The sequence below is a fragment of the Giraffa tippelskirchi genome, chromosome 10 (assembly GCF_054371585.1).
Source record: "Giraffa tippelskirchi isolate mGirTip1 chromosome 10, T2T-mGirTip1v1.2.pri, whole genome shotgun sequence".
Classification (NCBI taxonomy): Eukaryota; Metazoa; Chordata; class Mammalia; order Artiodactyla; family Giraffidae; genus Giraffa; species Giraffa tippelskirchi.
In genome coordinates this window covers 57,208,453-57,226,914 of record NC_137284.1, presented here as the reverse complement: position 1 = coordinate 57,226,914, position 18,462 = coordinate 57,208,453, and the positions used below count along the sequence as shown (strand labels likewise).

Below are 18,462 nucleotides of genomic sequence, written 5' to 3'. Positions count from 1 at the left end.
TGGTGCCATGTGGGCACTAGGGCACGGGCTCAGTGGTTGTGGCCCATGGGCCTAGTTTCTCCCCAACATCTGGGATAACCCCGGATCGGCTATCAAACCCGTGTCTCCTGCATTGGCAAGTGGATTCTTTACTACTGAGTCACCAGAGAAGCACTACACAATGTTTGAAGTGGTAAAAACCAAAACATTTTTTCTTTGGCAATGAAATTTGATTTGAATGCTGTTTAAATGCATCCAACTTGCCTTCATTTTCAGTGCTCACCTCAGAATACTACAGATATTCTTTTTCTTTATATTGGTTTTCTATCAGATCTTTTTATTTAAGTTCAGTTCAGTTCAGTTGCTCAGTCATGTCCGACTCTTTTTATTTAAACTCAGCCTAATGTCACTACAGATTTGGTCTCTCAGACAAAGTATTGCAAATACATAAGGGATTTCATCGAGGTGATTGTGATTTGTTTTCTAGTGATTTAACTGTATTTTTTTAAACACCAAATTTTTACTGATTTTATCATAATTAAATAGGCTATCATGGAATTAAGGATCTTAAATTCATTTGATAAATTTTAATTCATTTCCAGAATTATTCTCATAATTCTTACATTCTTAAAAAACAGTTATCCTCAAATTGGGCATAATATTGATTAAAATCAATATTGATTTAAATTTAGACCTTTAATTTGTGTGTGTTCAATACTTAGTTACAGAATTTAATGAAAAGTTTCTATGTGTTGATGTAATTAGTTCATTTTTACATTATCATTTATTAAGGGAAAGATGTTTTTCAGGCCTTCAGCTCAAGCCTTATCATAAACCACTGCAACATGTTCGTGACTGGCCAGAAATACTTGCTGAATTGACTAATTTGGATCCCCAAAGGGAAACACCACAGCTTTTCCTAAGAAGAGATGTGAGACTTCCTTTGGAAATTGAGAAAAAGGTTTGCTCAGAAATCTTTTTTTATAGTCATTTAAATGTTCAGAATCTGCTGAGTTCCTATTTTAAGCACTAGAGGCAAACATTGTGCTCTTCCTTTACAGGAGGGTTCATTTCTGTTTTTCTGTTCAATCCTCACATCCCTATTGTAAGTGGTAGAGAGTTTGAGTCAGTCTACTTACAAAGCTCCTGGCTGGTTTTTCCATTTCCACCTCCATTGTCTTAGAATACAAAAGAAATCGAGACTCCATCCTAAAGAGAATAGAGAGAACTAAAAAAACATTCCGGGTAGAGAAGATTATATTTACAAAGGGGACAGTAAAGTTATTCCCAGTATTTGGTATGTAGCTATTCTTTTAGATTCAACAGAGAACTATACATATAGTAAAAAATGAGAATGGAATTTACATGATTAAAAAAAAAGTCTGTCCTAAATAAATAAGTCTGGATTTGAATTACTGTAAATGTTAGAAGTGAAATAATGCCATCTGAAGGATGACCAGACAAGGAAAAAAACCTAAGGGATATTACAAGTTAAACTAGGTAATAGTCTAAATACAGCGGTAGCTTTGAAAACTGGGGAAAAGAAAAGTTCTGAGGTCTCATAAATTTGGTGAAGAAAAAGTATACAATGCATTTCCTCACTCTTTTATTCAAGGAAATACTAAATGCATAAGGTTAAGCACATTTCAACACGTGAAAATTTCAGTGACCTTGTCCAAACTTGGTAAATGTTTTATGTCTGACTATTCATAGTGTCCATCTTATATTATCCAACTTAAGGTAGAAAAGACATTTGACAAAATCCAATGGCCTTTCTTGATAGAACTCTCAGAAAACCAGGAGGGGAGCTTCCTCAGTCCAATAAATGGCATTTATAAAAAACCCGCCATTAACGTACTCGATGGTGAAAGACTGAAAACTTTCTTCCTAAGATCAGGTACAAAACAAGGATGCCTGCCTTCACCACTGCTGTTTAACACAGAGCAAGAAGTTCTAACCAAAGCAATTGGTCACACTCTCCCCAGCAGCACTCCAAAAGCTAAAGAAAGAAAAAAAAAAGGGCATCCAAATTGAAAAGGAAAAAGTTAAACTGTCTCTGTTGATCAAAAATGACATGATCCTATATATAGGGAATTCCAAAGAATCTACACAAAAGCTGCTAGAGCTAATAAATGGATTCAGCAGAGTTGTAGGGTACATGCTCAACACGTGAAAATCAATTGTTTCTATAACCAGCCACAGACACTCAAAAAAAAAGGAAATTAAGAAATCCTTTAGAATAACTTCTACAAGGATAAAATACTTAGCAATAAATTTAATAAAAGAGATGCAAGACTTACACATTGAAAACTACAAGAGTAAAGTGAAGGGATTCACATTTCCCAATTTCTTAGTACAAAGCTACAGTAATCCAAACAATTTGGTACTGGTATAAGGATAGAATTGAGAATGGAATAGAATTGAGAGTCCTCAAATAACTCCATATGCCATACCAACTACTTTTTGACAAGGATGCCAAGTGAATTCAATGAAGAAAGATTAGTTTCTTCAGTAGATGATGCTAGGGCAACTGGAAATTCACATGCAAAAGTGTCAAATTGGACTCTGATCTCACACCACATCAAAAATTAGCTCAATGTCTCAATAACCTAAATATAAAAGCCAAAACCATAAAATTCTTAGGACAAAATATATGTGTAATCTTTATGACCTTAGATTTGGCCATGGAGCTTTAGATATGACACCAAAAACATGAGTAATAAAAGAGAAAATAGATAAATTGGACTTCATCAAAATTAAAAGCATTTGTAAATCAAAGGACATTATCATTAAAGAGAAAAGACAAGCTAGATAATAGAAGAAGATACTTGCAAATCATATATATGATAAGTGTTTCAGTTTAGTTCAGTTTCGTTGCTCAGTCATGTCAAACTCTGCAACCCCATGGACTGCAGCATGCCAGGCTTCCCTGTCCATCACCAATTCCAGGAGCCTACTCAAACTCATATCCATAGTGTCAGTGATGCCATCCAACCATCTCATCCTCTGTTGTCCCTTTCTCCTCCCCCCTTCAATCTTTCCCAGCATCAGGGTGGCCAAAGTATTGGAGTTTCAGCTTCAGCATCAGTCCTTCCAGTGAATATTCAGAACTGATTTCCTTTAGGATAGACTGGTTGGATCTCCTTGCAGTCCAAAGGACTCTCAAGAGTCTTCTCCAACACCACAGTTCAAAAGCATCCATTCTTCGACACTCAGCTTTCTTTATAGTCCAACTCTCATATCCATACATGACTACTGGAAAAACCATAGCTTTGGCTAGATGGACCTTTGTTGGTAAAGTAATATCTCTGCTTTTTAATATGCTGTCTAGGTTGGTCATAGCTTTTCTTCCAAGGAACAAGTGTCTTTTAATTTTATGGCTGCAGTCACCATCTGCAGTGATTTTGGAGCCCCAAAATATAAAGTCTGTTACTGTTTCCATTGTTTCCCCATCTATTTGCTATGAAGTGATGGAACCAGATGCTATGATCTTAGTTTTCTGAATGTTGAGTGTTTACTATTCAGAATATAAAAGAAACTCTTGCAACTCAGCAACAAAAAGACAACTCAATTAAATTGGGTAAAGGACTTAACGTGTCTCCAGTAAAGATACACAAGTGGCTAACAAGCACATGAGATATTGTTCAAGATCATTAGACATTAAGGAAATGCAAATACAATAAGAACCCACACCTACTAGGATGGCTGTAATAATAAAAATTTATAAAGGAAGATATGGAGGGTTGAGGAAATAGAGAAAATAGAACCTTTGTATGCTGTAGATAGTAATATAAAATGGTGCAGCCTCTGTGGAAAATAGTTGAATAGTTCTTAAAAACACTAGACATAGAATTACTATTTGATCCAGCAATTCCACTCCTAGGTGCACTAGGAGTGCAATTCCACTTCTTTAGGTGCATACCTAAAGAAAACAAGAACTCAAATATTTGTATTCCAACATTCTTATCAGCAATATTCATAATAACCAAAAAGGTAGACACAAGCTAAGTATTCATCAACAGATCAATGGACAAAGAAAATGTAGTATATACATACAATGGATTCTTATTCATCCATAAAAAGGAATGAAGTTCTGATACATGTCATAACATGGATGAACCTTGAAAATATGTTAGGTGAAATAAGCTAAGCTAGACACAGAAGGAAAAACAGTGTTTGATTTTCCTTATATTAAATAAATATCTAGAATAGGCAAATTCATAAACAGAAAGTATGGTAGAGATTACCACAGGTGTGATGTGAAGAGAATGAGGACTTACTGGTTACACAGTTTCTGTTTGGATGTTGAAATGTGAAAATAGTGGTGATGGTTCACAGCATTATGAATGTAATGAATGCCACTAAATTCTACACTTAAAGGATAGGTAAAGTGGCAACTTTTGTTAAACAAAATGTGATAGATCTATGAAATTTGGAAGCAATCTAAGCATACTCAGCCTGTCTTCCTTCTCCACTTAAATAATATTTTCAAAGTTGGCTGGTAGAGAAAGAATAATAATAATGATAGTACTTGGACATTAAATTAATTGCATTTTATACTACAATTTAGGTAAAGTAAGTTGAAGTGAAAAAGAAGCAAGGTTTAGTGAGTACTTACAATGAATCAGAATATCATCATCTGGTAAAGTGGTTACGTTCTTTCACTGCTTGTGTAATTGAGAAATTCCTGTTTTTACCATCTGAAAAATTGAAGAATTGCATTTTTTTGGTTAGGATTATTCTTTTAGGATAAGAAGAGCCTACTTTAATTTAAAAAGAAGAGTTGTTGACTAATAATTCCTGAATACACTATTAGGAATTACAACTATTCTCTGCTCAAATTCTTCAAATTCACTAAGTCAGTTTTTACTAGAAAAATGTTTTCTTTCACTTTTTCCCAACATTTAGTTTCAGAAATTAAAAACCCATAGGAAAGTTGAAAAAGTAATAAAATTCATACCATATACCATTCATTAAATTCACTAATTGTTAACATTTTACTATATTTGCTTCACCTTTCCTCTCTTTTCTTTGTAAGCCATTTAAAATTGAGTTGCAGGCATCATGGCACTTCATCCTTAAATATTTTAACATCATCTTCTAAGAACAAGGATGTACTATACATACTACAGTACCACTATCAACCTAATAAAATTAATATTTCCACAATAATATCTAATATCAGACCCATATTTGATTTCCCCCCCTAGTTTCTCAGTTTCTTAAAACGCTCAACTGAAGAAGCTAGTCAACCTTCATGCTTTGTAGTTGTTACCTCTGCTTCTTTTAATCAAGAGCAATCCCCTTATCTCTTTTCCTCCATGAAATTCTGTTGCAATTTTTTAAATATTGTGTGGAGTGTTACTTTAGTTAGCAAGACAACAAAACTTTTTACTGTAAGGAATTTGGGTCATTTTGAATCATATATGGAAATACTCAAGTATTTATTTAGAATCTCTGTAATTGGTGATCATATTATTCCAGGTAGAAATGTATTCTGTAGGTAGCATTTTTCAGTCTTTTTTAATCTTATCACATAAAGAGAAACTTTAGTTTTTAAAACTTAAAAAAAGTATGCTCTCCTTTCATGTTATTTATCAAATAAAAACCATTAAGCTCTTTTCAAACTTCATGTATCGTTCTGGGAATTGACAATACTTCCTTTCATCTTCTCTGTGGTTCACTACTATGTCATGTGAAGCATAAATTATAGAAGGATGTTTGAGGAATATAAAGAATTTAAGTAAAATTATATTAGAAATTACTCATACTCATATCCATAAACTGATTATAATTTTACTGGACTTGAATCAGAGGTTAGCAAACTGGCCTATTGCCATATCTGAACTGTTGCCTATTTTTGTATATCCTGTAAGCTATTAATGGTTGAAAAATTCAGAAGAATTAATATTTCATGTCATGTGAACATTTCATGAAATTCAAATTTCAGAATCAATATAAAAAGTTTTAGTAGAACTCTGACATTTGTAGATGTATTGTCTACAGCTGCTTTTGTGCTAAACTAGAAGAGTTGAGTCACTCTATTAGAGACTTTATGACTCACAAAGCTTAAAATAATACTGTCTGGTCTTTAATAGAAAAGAATTGTCAACCTCTGCTCTAAAGCAAAAACAGCTTATTTATATGCAGTTACATAGCTTTTGCTTTTTCATGTTAGTGACAAGTTGTACATTTATAACAGGAAACTATGGCCTAATGACATACTATATTTTCTCCTTTAAGATTGAAGACCCACTAGCTATTCTTATTCTCTTTGATGAAGCCAGATATAATTTATTGAAGGGCTTTTATACAGCTCCTGATGCTAAACTGATAACGTTGGCAAGTCTACTGTTGCAGATAGTTTATGGAAATTACGAGAGTAAAAAACACAAGCAAGGTTTCCTAAAGTAAGTATTTAATATAATTCATGGTCTTGTGCTATGCCCAAGATTCAGTTTACCAAGAAAGTTTAGAAATATGTTACTAAGAACTATTTAGACACTGGTTTGGAATTAAATAATATAAGGCATGGAATGAGAAGAAAACCTATAGTAATGCATTCTTTTAAGTTATATTCTCTCCAAGGTTATTTCCTTATATTTGAATATAGTGTGATATGCCTTATACTTGTCTTTCTTTACTGTATGTTTAAATAAGTTCACTAAAACCTTACTTAGATAAGTAGTAAAAAAAAAAATGTTATACGGCAGATGCATTTCAGAATCCCATCCAAAAACTAGTTCATGTTTCATGTTGTGAGAAAACACTGAAGTTTTAGCACATCTAAAGTTTGTTTATTGTAGTTTTCAGTATTCAAAAATATTTTGTGCTTACTGAAAGAAGAAACATTTCTCTAGACTGAGCAATGTTGAGATCATGACTTCTTGCTTAAAATGTTGAGTTCTCTGATATTTTAAGTATAGTATTTTTCAGCTCAAAAATCATTTAAAGCCATTTGTATCTAGGTGATTACATTACTTTAGCTACTAAAGATAATTTATTTTTAAAATGTTGGCATATTTGCTTACAGTGAAGAAAATCTCAAATCTATTGTACCTATTACCAAATTGAAAAGTAAGGCACCTCACTGGACAAACCGAATACTTCATGAATACAAGGTAAGCTGTTAAATAGAAATAAAAAGACACAGCTTAGTTGAAATTTTGTTAGTATTATTAATGTTTTAAACATAGGTACATTAAATTTATATTCCTGAAATAAAAAAGTTATCTTATAGTTCACATATCTGAAAGAAAAAGTAGCAAGATACTTTATTTTTAGCAATATAGAATTTTCTACTGAATACCTTCTGTATGCTGGTACTGTGGTAAGTGCTAGAGGTTTTTTAAAAATATGGAATAATACGGTATCTTTATCCATGCACTTAAAATGTAATAGATAAGCATTATTTTTAGACCTTGATTTTTCTTTTTTAATAGAAGATCTCAGAAGAAAAAGTGCCGTTGGGATAAAGTCACACATGTTACTCTTTGGGTTAACCTTGATTTCAGAAACTGTTTAGTTGACCTGTTTGGATTGTTAAAGGTACATTCTCCTTTCACATCTCCTTATTTTATTTTGTTTTTAGAATCTTAGTACAAGTGAAGGTGTCAGTAAAGAAATGCATCACCTACAGCGCATGTTCTTACAGAATTGTTGGGAAATCCCTACATACGGAGCAGCTTTTTTCACAGGACAGATATTTACAAAGGCAAGCCCCAGTAATCATAAAGTCATCCCTGTGTATGTAGGGGTAAATATAAAAGGACTTCATCTCCTCAACATGGAAACTAAGGTAGATTTTTATCTTTTCAGCTGTTTTTGACCAGTCACACGATATATATAATATCTAAAATAAAAGTACTAGGCTACATGAACAATTTCATTTATAATAGCAGAGGGTAGGGGTTGAAAACAAAATGATTACCAATAGGGAGTTAATATTAGTTATAGTACATTTCTACATTGAAATACCTTGCAGCCATACAAAAGAATGAAGAATATTTTTGTGTAGAATGATCTCTAAGATACACTTGGTGCTGAACCGTATGTAATATGCTATCATTCATGTAAAAATGGGTGGAAACGGGTAGTTAACTGAAGAAAACAAAAACACTAACACAGAAAGATACACGTACATCCATTTTCACTGAAACATTACTTACAGTGGCCAAGATAAACAACTTCAAGTGTCGTCAGTGGACAGATGGCTCAAGAAAATGTGTGTGTGTGTGTGTGTGTGTGTGTGTGTTACATGTTCTTACAGAACGGTTGGGGGATTCCTATATATGGAGCAGATTTTTGCACAGGGTAGATATTTACAAAGGCAAGCCCCAGTACTCACAGAGTCATCCCTGTGTATGTAGGCATGAATATAAAGGTTACACACACACACACACAATGGAATATTATTATTTGTCCATGAGAAAGAATGAAGACTTGCCATTTGCAACAATATGGATGGACCTTGAGGGCATTATGCTAAGTGAAGTAAGTCAGACAAAGATAAATGCCATATGATCTCACTTGTGTGTGGTGGAATCTTAAAAAAAGAAACAAACAAGCTCACAGAAATAAGAACAAACTGGTGGTTGCCAAAGGCAGGGAGTTGGGAGATGGGCAAAATGGGTAAAGGCAGTCAGAAGATAGAAACTTTGAGCTGTAAAATACGTCATGGGATGTAGTATAGTGAAAGTGAAGTCGCTCAGTCGTGTCTGACTCTTACCGACCCCATGTACTTCAGCCTACCAGGCTCCTCCATCCATGGGATTCTTCAGGCAAGAGTAATGGAGTGGGTTGCCATTGCCTTCTGCAGGGATGTAGTATAGAGCTTAGTTAATAATGCTGTATCACATATTTGAAAGTTGCTGAGAGAATAAATCTTAAAATTCCTCATCACAGCAAAAAAAAAGTGTTAACTATGTATGGTGATGAATGTTAACAATACTTGCTGCTGCTGCTGGTGCTAAGTCACTTCAGTCGTGTCCGACTCTGTGTGACCCCATAGACGGCAGCCCACCAGGCTCCCCCGTCCCTGGGATTCTCCAGGCAAGAACACTGGAGTGGGTTGCCATTTCCTTCTCCAATGCATGAAAGTGAAAAGTGAAAGTGAAGTCGCTCAGTCGTGTCCGACCATTAGCAAACCCATGGACTGCAGCCTACCAGGCTCCTCTGTCCATGGGATTTTCCAGGCAAGAGTACTGGAGTGGGTTGCCATTGTCTTCTCCAAACAATACTTGCAGTATATACAAATATTGAATCATGTTGTATACCTGAAATTAATATAATGTCATGTGTCCGTTATACCTCAAAAAAAGGTGGGCAAGTGAAAACTGTATTTACATAAATATGAGTTGTGGTGCTTTTGTATGCATAAAAAGCGTCTTAAAGCCTTTGGAGAAGGGAACCATGTAACTGGGCATAGGAGTAGAAGGGAGACATTTCACTATATAGCATTTTGCAACTTAAAAATTTAACTGTGATTGTATTATCTATTTAAAAATTAGTTGGATGTAAATGAAAAAGATACAAATTTAAAAAGGAAATAAAATATCTAAAACAAGTGGTTCATTTTGAAAATTTGAATTTAGTTACAAGAACATTTTGTGGGGCAGGATGAAGTGTGGACGGGACTGTGAATACCTGTTAGAACACTTCAGAACTTTTCTATTCCACCGCCTTAATCTGGCCACCCCTACTACAGAGCTTTTCAGTCACAGGCTTATTGGGATGTTGTTCTCCTTTTTCTCACTAAAGTCATGATAATATAAATATGGAGTTATCACTTATTTTTAGCATATTTAATACATTTCACAGGATAAACAGCTTTCTAGTTAGTAATAGGAAGCAAATAAAAATCTGTTTTGTTTATTGAAATTGATCAAGAATAGACTATTATATGAATTAATTAATTAATTAATTAATTTAAGTAATAACTAAGCTATGATTACAGAAAACTAGCTAATCTGATCACACGAATCACAGCCTTGTCTATCTCAATGAAACTAAGCCGTGCTGTGTGGGGACACCCAGGTCATGGTGGAGAGGTCTGACAGAATGTGGTCCACTGGACAAGGGCATGGCAAACCACTTCAGTATTCTTGCCTTGAGAACCCCATGAACAGTATGAAAAGGCAAAAAGATAGGACACTGAAAGATGAACTCCCCAGGTCTGTAGGTGCCCAATATGCTACTGGAGATCAGTGGAGAAATAACTCCAGAAAGAATGATGGGATGGAGCCAAAGCAAAACCAATACCCAGCTGTGGATGTGACTGGTGATAGAAGCAAAGTCCAGTGCTGTAAAGAGCAATATTGCATAGGAACCTGGAATGTTAGGTCCATGAATCAAGGCAAATTGGAAGTGGTCAAACAGGAGATGGCAAGAGTGAACATCGACATTCTAGGAATCAGCGAACCAAGATGGACTGGAATGGGTGAATTTAACTCAGATGACCATTATATCTACTACTGTGGGCAGGAATCCCTTAGAAGAAATGGAGTAGCCATCATGGTCAATAAAAGAGTCTGAAATGCAGTACTTGGATGCAATCTCAAAAACGACAGAATGATCTCTGTTCATTTCCAAGGCAAACCATTCAATATCATAGTAATCCAAGTCTATGCCCCAACCAGTAACGCTGAAGAAGCTGAACTTGAACGGTTCTATGAAGACCTAGAAGAGCTTTTAGAACTAACACCCAAAAAAGATGTCCTTTTCATTATAGGGGACTGGAATGCAAAAGTAGGAAGTCAGGAAACACCTGGCGTAACAGGTAAATTTGGCCTTGGAGTACAGAATGAAGCAGGGCAAAGGCTAATAGAGTTTTGCCAAGAGAACGCACTGGTCATAGCAAACACCTTCGTCCAGCAACATAAGAGAAGATTCTACACATGGACATCACCAGATTGTCAACACCGAAATCAGATTGATTATATTCTTTGCAACCAAAGATGGAGAAGCTCTATACAGTCAGCAAAAACAAGACCGGGAGTGGACTGTGGCTCAGATCATGAACTCCTTATTGCCAAATTCAGACTGAAATTGAAGAAAGTAGGGAAAATCACTAGACCATTCAGGTATGACCTAAATCAAATCCCTTATGATTATACAGTGGAAGTGACAAATAGATTTAAGGGACTAGATCTGACAGACAAACTGCCTGATGAACTGTGGACAGAGGTTCGTGACCTTGTACAGGAGACAGCAATCAAGACAATCCCTAAGAAAAAGAAACGCAAAAAAGCAAAATGGCTGTCTTAGGAGGCCTTACAAGTAGCTATGAAAAGAAGAGAAGCGAAAAGCAAAGGAGAAGAGGAAAGACATTCCCATCTGAATGCAGAGTTTGAAAGAATAGCAAGGAGAGATAAGAAAGCCTTCCTCAGCGATCAGTGCAAAGAAATAGAGGAAAACAACAGAATGGGAAAGACTAGAGATCTCTTCAAGAAAATTAGAGATACCAAGGGAACATTTCATGCAAAGATGGGCTCAATAAAGGACAGAAATGGTATGGACCTAACAGAAGCAGAAGATATTAAGAAGAGGTGGCAAGAATACACAGAAGAACTGTACAAAAAAGATCTTCACGACCCTGATAATCACGATGGTGTGATCACTCACCTAGAGCCAGACATCCTGGAATGTGAAGTCAAGTGGGCCTTAGAAAACATCACTACGAACAAAGCTAGTGGAGGTGATGGAATTCCAGTTGAGCTATTTCAAATCCTCCGAGTTGATGCTGTGAAAGTGCTGCACTCAATATGCCAGCAAATTTGGAAAACTCAGCAGTGGCCACAGGACTGGAAAAGGTCAGTTTTCATTCCAATCCCAAAGAAAGTTAATGCCAAAGAATGTTCAAACTACCACACAATTGCACTCATCTCACAGCTAGTAAAGTAATGCTCAAAATTCTCCAAGCCAGTCTTCAGGTATACATAAACCGTGAACTTCCAGATGTTCAAGCTGGTTTTAGAAAAGGCAGAGGAACCAAAGATCAAATTGCCAACATTCGCTGGATCATCGAAAACGCAAGAGAGTTCCAGAAAAACATCTATTTCTGCTTTATTGACTATGCCAAACCCTTTGACTGTGTGGATCACAATAAACTGTGGAAAATTCTGAAAGAGATGGGAATACCAGACCATCTGACCTGTCTCTTGAGAAACCTGTATGCAGGTCAGGAAGCAACGGTTAGAACTGGACATGGAACAACAGACTGGTTCCAAATAGGAAAAGGAGTATGTCAAGGCTTTATATTGTCACCCTGCTTATTTAACTTATATGCAGAGTACATCATGAGAAATGCTGGGCTGGAGGAAGCACAAGCTGGAATCAAGATTGCCGGGAGAAAAATCAATAACCTCTGATATGCAGATGACACCACCCTTATGGCAGAAAGTGAAGAACTAAAGAGCCTCTTGATGAAAGTGAAAGAGGAGAGTGAAAAAGTTGGCTTAAAGCTCAACTTTCAGAAAAGTAAGATCATGGCATCTGGTCCCATTACTTCATGGCAAATAGATGGGGAAACAGTGGAAACAGTGTCAGACTTTATTTTTGGGGGCTCCAAAATCACTGCAGATAGTGATTGCAGCCATGAAATTAAAAGACGCTTACTCTTTGGAAGGAAGGTTATGGCGAACCTAGATAGCATATTTAAAAGCAGAGACATTACTTTGCCAACAAAAGTCTGTCTAGTCAAGGCTGTGGTTTTTCCAGTAGTCATGTATGGATGTGAGAGTTAGACGGTGAAGAAAGCTGAGTGCCAAAGAATTGATGCTTTTGAACTGTGGTGTTGGAGAAGACTCTTGAGAGTCCCTTGGACTGCAAGGAGATCCAACCAGTCCATCCTAAAGGAGATCAGTCCTAGGTGTTCATTGGAAGGACTGATGTTGAAGCTGAAACTCCAATACTTCGGCCACCTCATGCAAAGAGTTAACTCATTGGAAAAGACCCTAATGCTGGGAAGGATTGGGGGCAGGAGGAGAAGGGGACGACAGAGGATGAGATGGTTGGATGGCGTCACTGACTCGATGGACATTGGTTTGGGTAAACTCCAGGAGTTGGTGATGGACAGTGAGGCCTGGCGTGCTATGATTCATGGGGTCGCAAATAGACACGACTGAGCAACTGAACTGAACTGAACTGAAGCTTGTGTAAAAAGGCATTTTAGATTAGGAAATTTCACTCTAAACCTAATTTTTATTTTCATCATTTAAGTCTTATTTATGTAATCACATAACTTCTGAAAATATCCCAATGGTAGTTGTTTCATGATAACTCAGAATCATTGTTATGGGCAGCAGTTATTTTACTATACTATTAGATATGCCTGTAAATGGAGATAAAGTCTATGCAGGGACATATGCAGAAGAGGGACTGCTGCTGCTGCTAAGTCGCTTCAGTCATGTCCGACTGTGCGACCCCATAGACGGCAGCCCACCAGGCTCTGCCGTCCCTGGGATTCTCCAGACAAGAATACTGGAGTGGGTTGCCATTTCCTTCTCCAGTGCATGAAAGGGAAAAGTGAAAGTGAAGTTGCTCAGTCGTGTCTGACTCTTAGCAACCCCATGGACTGCAGCCTACCAGGCTCCTCCGTCCATGGGATTTTCTAGGCAACGGTACTGGAGTGGGGTGCCATTGCCTTCTCCGAAGAGGGACTAGCTTCAGTAATTCACTTGGAACTTGACTTTTTGAAGTCTTTGATATTGGCTTGTTTTTGAGTCATTTGCTTATCATTTTCTATTTAGACTATTTTATTTGTACAAAATAAGCTATTTCTTATTAGCTTATAACTACTTTTTTTATTCCTATTGTTCTGTTTCTTAAAGGAAATGAAAGAGAAATTCCCCTTGTCATTTCAAGAAATTTTTCCTCTGCTATTTTAGAGCATTTTATATCAATATCTGCAAATTCTTCTTCATTCAACTGGCTGGTGATGCCATGAGCGTAACACTGAGCCTTTTCTTTAAACTGTGTATTGTGTTTCACTTTTGGTAGCATTCAAAATTTAGGCAACAGTAAAAAGCTTTATACAGTATTCAAATGATGGTTCAGTAATATCTTACAACATTTCATACTATGAATAATATTCTGTTCCAGGAATTGAGTGAGATAGCAGTAGCAGGCAGAGGATGATAATAGTTATTATTAAGAATCTGCTTTTTCTAGAAATAGAAATGCTGTCATTGGGTATATACAGAGGTGATTGAAACCAAGGGTAACAATGTTTTCTCTCCACATAATCATTACCTGTGTGCTCTGTAAGCTACGGGTAAATTTACCGCATTGTATAAGCTCTAAGATTTTCAAACCATCAAAGATGAGAACAGTCAGCTTGTCGTCAGTTGTCTTAGACTGACCAAGACCTAAGGTGTCTATATGGTCAATACGACAGACTTGCTTAAATAGAGTAAACATCTTCATCTGCAAAAATATCTTCATTTGCGGGGCAATGGGATGATCCAGAAGGATGGGATGGGGAGGGAGGTGGGTGGGGGGTCCAGGAAGGGGAACACATGTAAACCCATGGCTGATTCATGTCAATGTATGGCAAAAACTATTACAATATTGTAAAGTAATTAGCCCCCAACTAAAATAAATAAATTTATAAAAAAATAAAAAATAATAATAAAAAAAAAAAATATCTTCATTTGCATTTAAAACTCTGTTTCAGTGTGTACTTTGTGTAAATAACTATCTTAGCAGGTCCTACCTATATGTTATATTTTATAAGTATAGCTATTTGTAAGCAAAATGTTATTATTTTCCCATTATACATGGTATATACTCATGTAAATTAATTACATTATGTTTTACTTATAGAACCTCACTTTCAAAATGCCCTAAATCATAATCTTTCTGGCATATCCTTTATTATTTACAATCATTATGTTAAGAACTGCTAGTCCTAGAGAGGTAGTATTTCTAAATATACTTATTTTAAAAGATGGCATGAACATTTTCTTTGTATATATGTGTGCAAAGAATATATTTATTATTAGGGTAAGAAAATGTAAATTATTACTAGGAGATAATTATTTTTTAAATAATCAAAAGAATATATTGGATTCCTATTTAAATATGCCATTATTTGGAACATGTAGGTACAAGGTACTGTAATTGTTTTTTAAATAGTTCTGTTGAATATATGAAGGATATATTATTAATTTTTAAAATAATGCTTATATTTACTATAAATATGGGCTTCCCCCGTGGCTCAGGTGGTAAAGAATCTGCCTACAATGCAGGAGACCTGGGTTTGATCCCTGGGTTGGGAAGATCCCCTGGAAAAGGGAAAGGCTACCCACTCCAGTATTCTGGCCTGGAGAATTCCACGGACTGTATAGTCCATGGGGTCTCAGAGTCAGACACAGCTGTGACTTTCACTTTCTTTCACTTACTATAAATATAGCAGTGTACTTATTTTCAGTGATATGAAATTGCCTAAGTCACCGATTTTTACAACATTAAATAAATTTCAGATCTGAAAGTACTGCATGACTATTCAAAAGGTACTGAATATAGTAAAAGGAATTATTTTTAACCTGCAGAAAGTAAAAACTTTTAGTACACTTAATTTTCTTGAAAACCACTGATAGAATGGGCATCTTTGTTTTCCCATCATTGGGTAAGTTTAAAATGTACAGTGTGTTGATTTGTTACACTTACCTATTTCAAAATGGTTACCACTATAGCATTAGCCAACACCTCTATCACATCATATAATTATAATTTATGTTTTCTGGTGAAAACATTTAAGATCTACTCTCTTAGCAACTTTCAAACATATAGTACAGTATTGCTAACTATAAGCACCATGCCCCACATTAGATTCCCAGAACTTAATTCATCTTATAACTGAAAGTTTGTACTACTTTGACCAACATCTCAATTCCCCCCACCCGCCAGTCCCTGATATAACCACCATTCTACTCTCTGTTTCTGAGTTTGGCTTTTTTAGATTCCACATATAAGTGGTATCATCCTATGGTATTTGTCTTTCTTTAGCTTAAGGCCCTCAAGTTCCATCCATGTTGTTGCAAATGACAGGATTTCCTTATTTCTCATGGCTGAATGTGTGTGTGTACATAAATAAACATACGTAGCACAGAATGGGCATCTTCAAAAAATTTTGTCATTCTGATAAAAAGAACATCATTGCTCAGGAAGTCTGCTGTGGCTCTATGCTGCAGGCTATGTCAAGTTACCAAGTGCTCTTTGAACAAGTTTTAGTCTAAGTTTCAAAACCATTCTGTTTAGACCTGGCTAGATAAGTGTAGACAGTAAGAGAAGATAGGTGTTGTATTTAATAAATATTTCAATATTAATGATTTCCAATTACGTTGCAGGCTTTACTCATCAGTCTTAAATATGGTTGCTTTATGTGGCAGTTGGGAGATGCTGATTCATGTTTTCAGATCCATAGTATGGAAAATAAAATGAGCTTTATAGTACATACAAAACAGGTAAGTACCTAATCAGTTCTTGATTTCTATGGTAGTAATAAACTCTACTGTATTAGTAAAATTATTTCTTTCTTAAAAAATGACAGTCCATTTTACTTCAAGTAAACAAATTAATATTATTTAAGACCAAGATAAAAAGGCAGCTCTTTCCTAAACAAAGCCAGAAACTTAGCTGAATAATTTATTGCAGTCTTATAACAATGAAAAATTCCTTTTCAAACAGAGAACACTCTGTTTACTGTCATGGGTGTCATTTACACAGTTTTATATGTTTCAAATTTATTGTTGACATATATTTTACTTTGTAGGCTGGTCTTGTGGTAAAACTACTAATGAAGCTAAATGGACAGTTAATGCCCATGGAAAGAAATTCGTGAGAGGAAACCAACTGATACTCAAGTCACCACATTTTGTGATGTAGATTTTTTCCATGAAAGATTTCTTAAACTATTACTTGTAACAGGACATTTAGTCTCTCGTGATATATATGTATACTATTACATTGTACAGAATCTGTACTCATGTTTGGTGTGTAATATACCAATTAGTTTTATATAATATCCTTATAAGTTAATTTTTAAGAGAAACACACAAAAATGTGTAGATTGATAGTCTGTATAACATTAGACAAAATAGTAAGCTTTAAAAAAGTTATTTTTGGTAAATGATAAAGAATTTAGAGGGGAATACGATGAACTTAGAAATATAGCTTTGCTATATCTTTATGTGTGTGTCATTTCAAAATATACAGAAAGTCAACATAATTTGAATAAAATATGTTTTCTACTTAAAGCATATATAACACTATTACTTAAAATGTTTTTGTAATCTTTGAACATTTTTCAACATGTTTTTAAGATCCTTAGTTAAAATAAGCTAGTATATCTCAAAGTATTATAGTTCTTGAAACCCCTGCGTCATAGTTATCTGAGTACCTCTTAAAAACAAGGATTTCAGGGACTCATTCTAGACAAATTCATTCACTGTCTTCAAAATGGCAGGGCCTGTGGATTTTTTCTCAAGTTTTAATTTGTTTTCTGTTGATGTAGTTCCAGACCCAGAAATGAATTTGTATTATTAAAGTTAAGTAAATTATACAAACTTTCTGGCACACAAACACATACACACATGGACACATAGACTAAGGGACAGTCTCTGGTATTAGTTGTTTCATTTATTAAGAACATGCTGTATTTTTATGAGTTGGCACAATGGTGTAATATTGCCTTTACATTGTAGGAAGTAGATCACCAAATATCTGGTGGTTTTCTTTAGGGGAGCACTGATGTCATATCACTACAAACAAAGCTAGTGGAGGTGATGGAATTCCAGTTGAGGTATTTCAAATCCTGAAAGATGATGCTGTGAAAGTGTTCCACTCAATGTGTCAGCAAATTGGAAAACTCAGCAGTGGCCACAGGTCTGGAAAAGGTCAGTTTTCATTCCAGTCCCAAAGAAAGGCATTGCCAGAGAATGCTCAAACTACCGCACAGTTGCACTCATCTCACACGCTAGTAAAGTAATGCTCAAAATTCTCCAAGCCAGGCTTCAGGTATACGTGAACTGTGAACTTCCAGATGTTCAAGCTGGTTTTGGAAAAGGCAGAGGAACCAGAGATCAAATTGCCAACATCCACTGGATCATCAAAAAAGCAAGAGAGTTCCAGAAAAACATCTATTTCTGCTTTATTGACTATGCCAAAGCCTTTGACTGTGTGGATCACAATAAACTGGGAAATTCTTCTAGATGGGAATACCAGACCATCTGACCTGTCTCTTGAGAAACCTGTATGCTGCTACTGCTGCTAAGTCGCTTCAGTCGTGTCCGACTCTGTGCGGCCCCATAGACGGTAGCTCACCAAGCTCCGCCGTTCCTAGGATTCTCCAGGCAAGAATACTGGAGTGGGTTGCCATTTCCTTCTCCAGTGCATGAAAGGGAAAAGTGAAAGTGAAGTTGCTCAGTCGTGTCCGACTCTTAGCGACCCCATGGACTGTAGCCTACCAGGCTCCTCTGTCCG

General features: G+C 35.8%; 1 protein-coding gene across 8 annotated transcripts in view; it reads left to right on the top strand.

Moving 5' to 3' along the window:
• The window catches only part of KRIT1 (KRIT1 ankyrin repeat containing), a 41,640-nt gene extending 24,403 nt beyond the window's left edge, over window positions 1-17,237 (top strand). For 6 of the 8 annotated variants that reach the window (XM_081531371.1, XM_081531374.1, XM_081531370.1 and 3 more), the window contains 6 exons: window positions 789-940; window positions 6,223-6,389; window positions 7,013-7,100; window positions 7,571-7,777; window positions 16,329-16,445; window positions 16,754-17,237. In XM_081531371.1, the coding sequence (XP_081387497.1) occupies window positions 789-940; window positions 6,223-6,389; window positions 7,013-7,100; window positions 7,571-7,777; window positions 16,329-16,445; window positions 16,754-16,822 (800 nt within the window). In that variant the 3' untranslated portion in view covers window positions 16,823-17,237. The remainder of the gene's footprint in view (window positions 1-788; window positions 941-6,222; window positions 6,390-7,012; window positions 7,101-7,570; window positions 7,778-16,328; window positions 16,446-16,753) is intronic. The other 2 variants (XM_081531376.1, XM_081531375.1) reach the window with 1 other exon arrangement.
• Window positions 17,238-18,462: the final 1,225 nt, after the last annotated feature.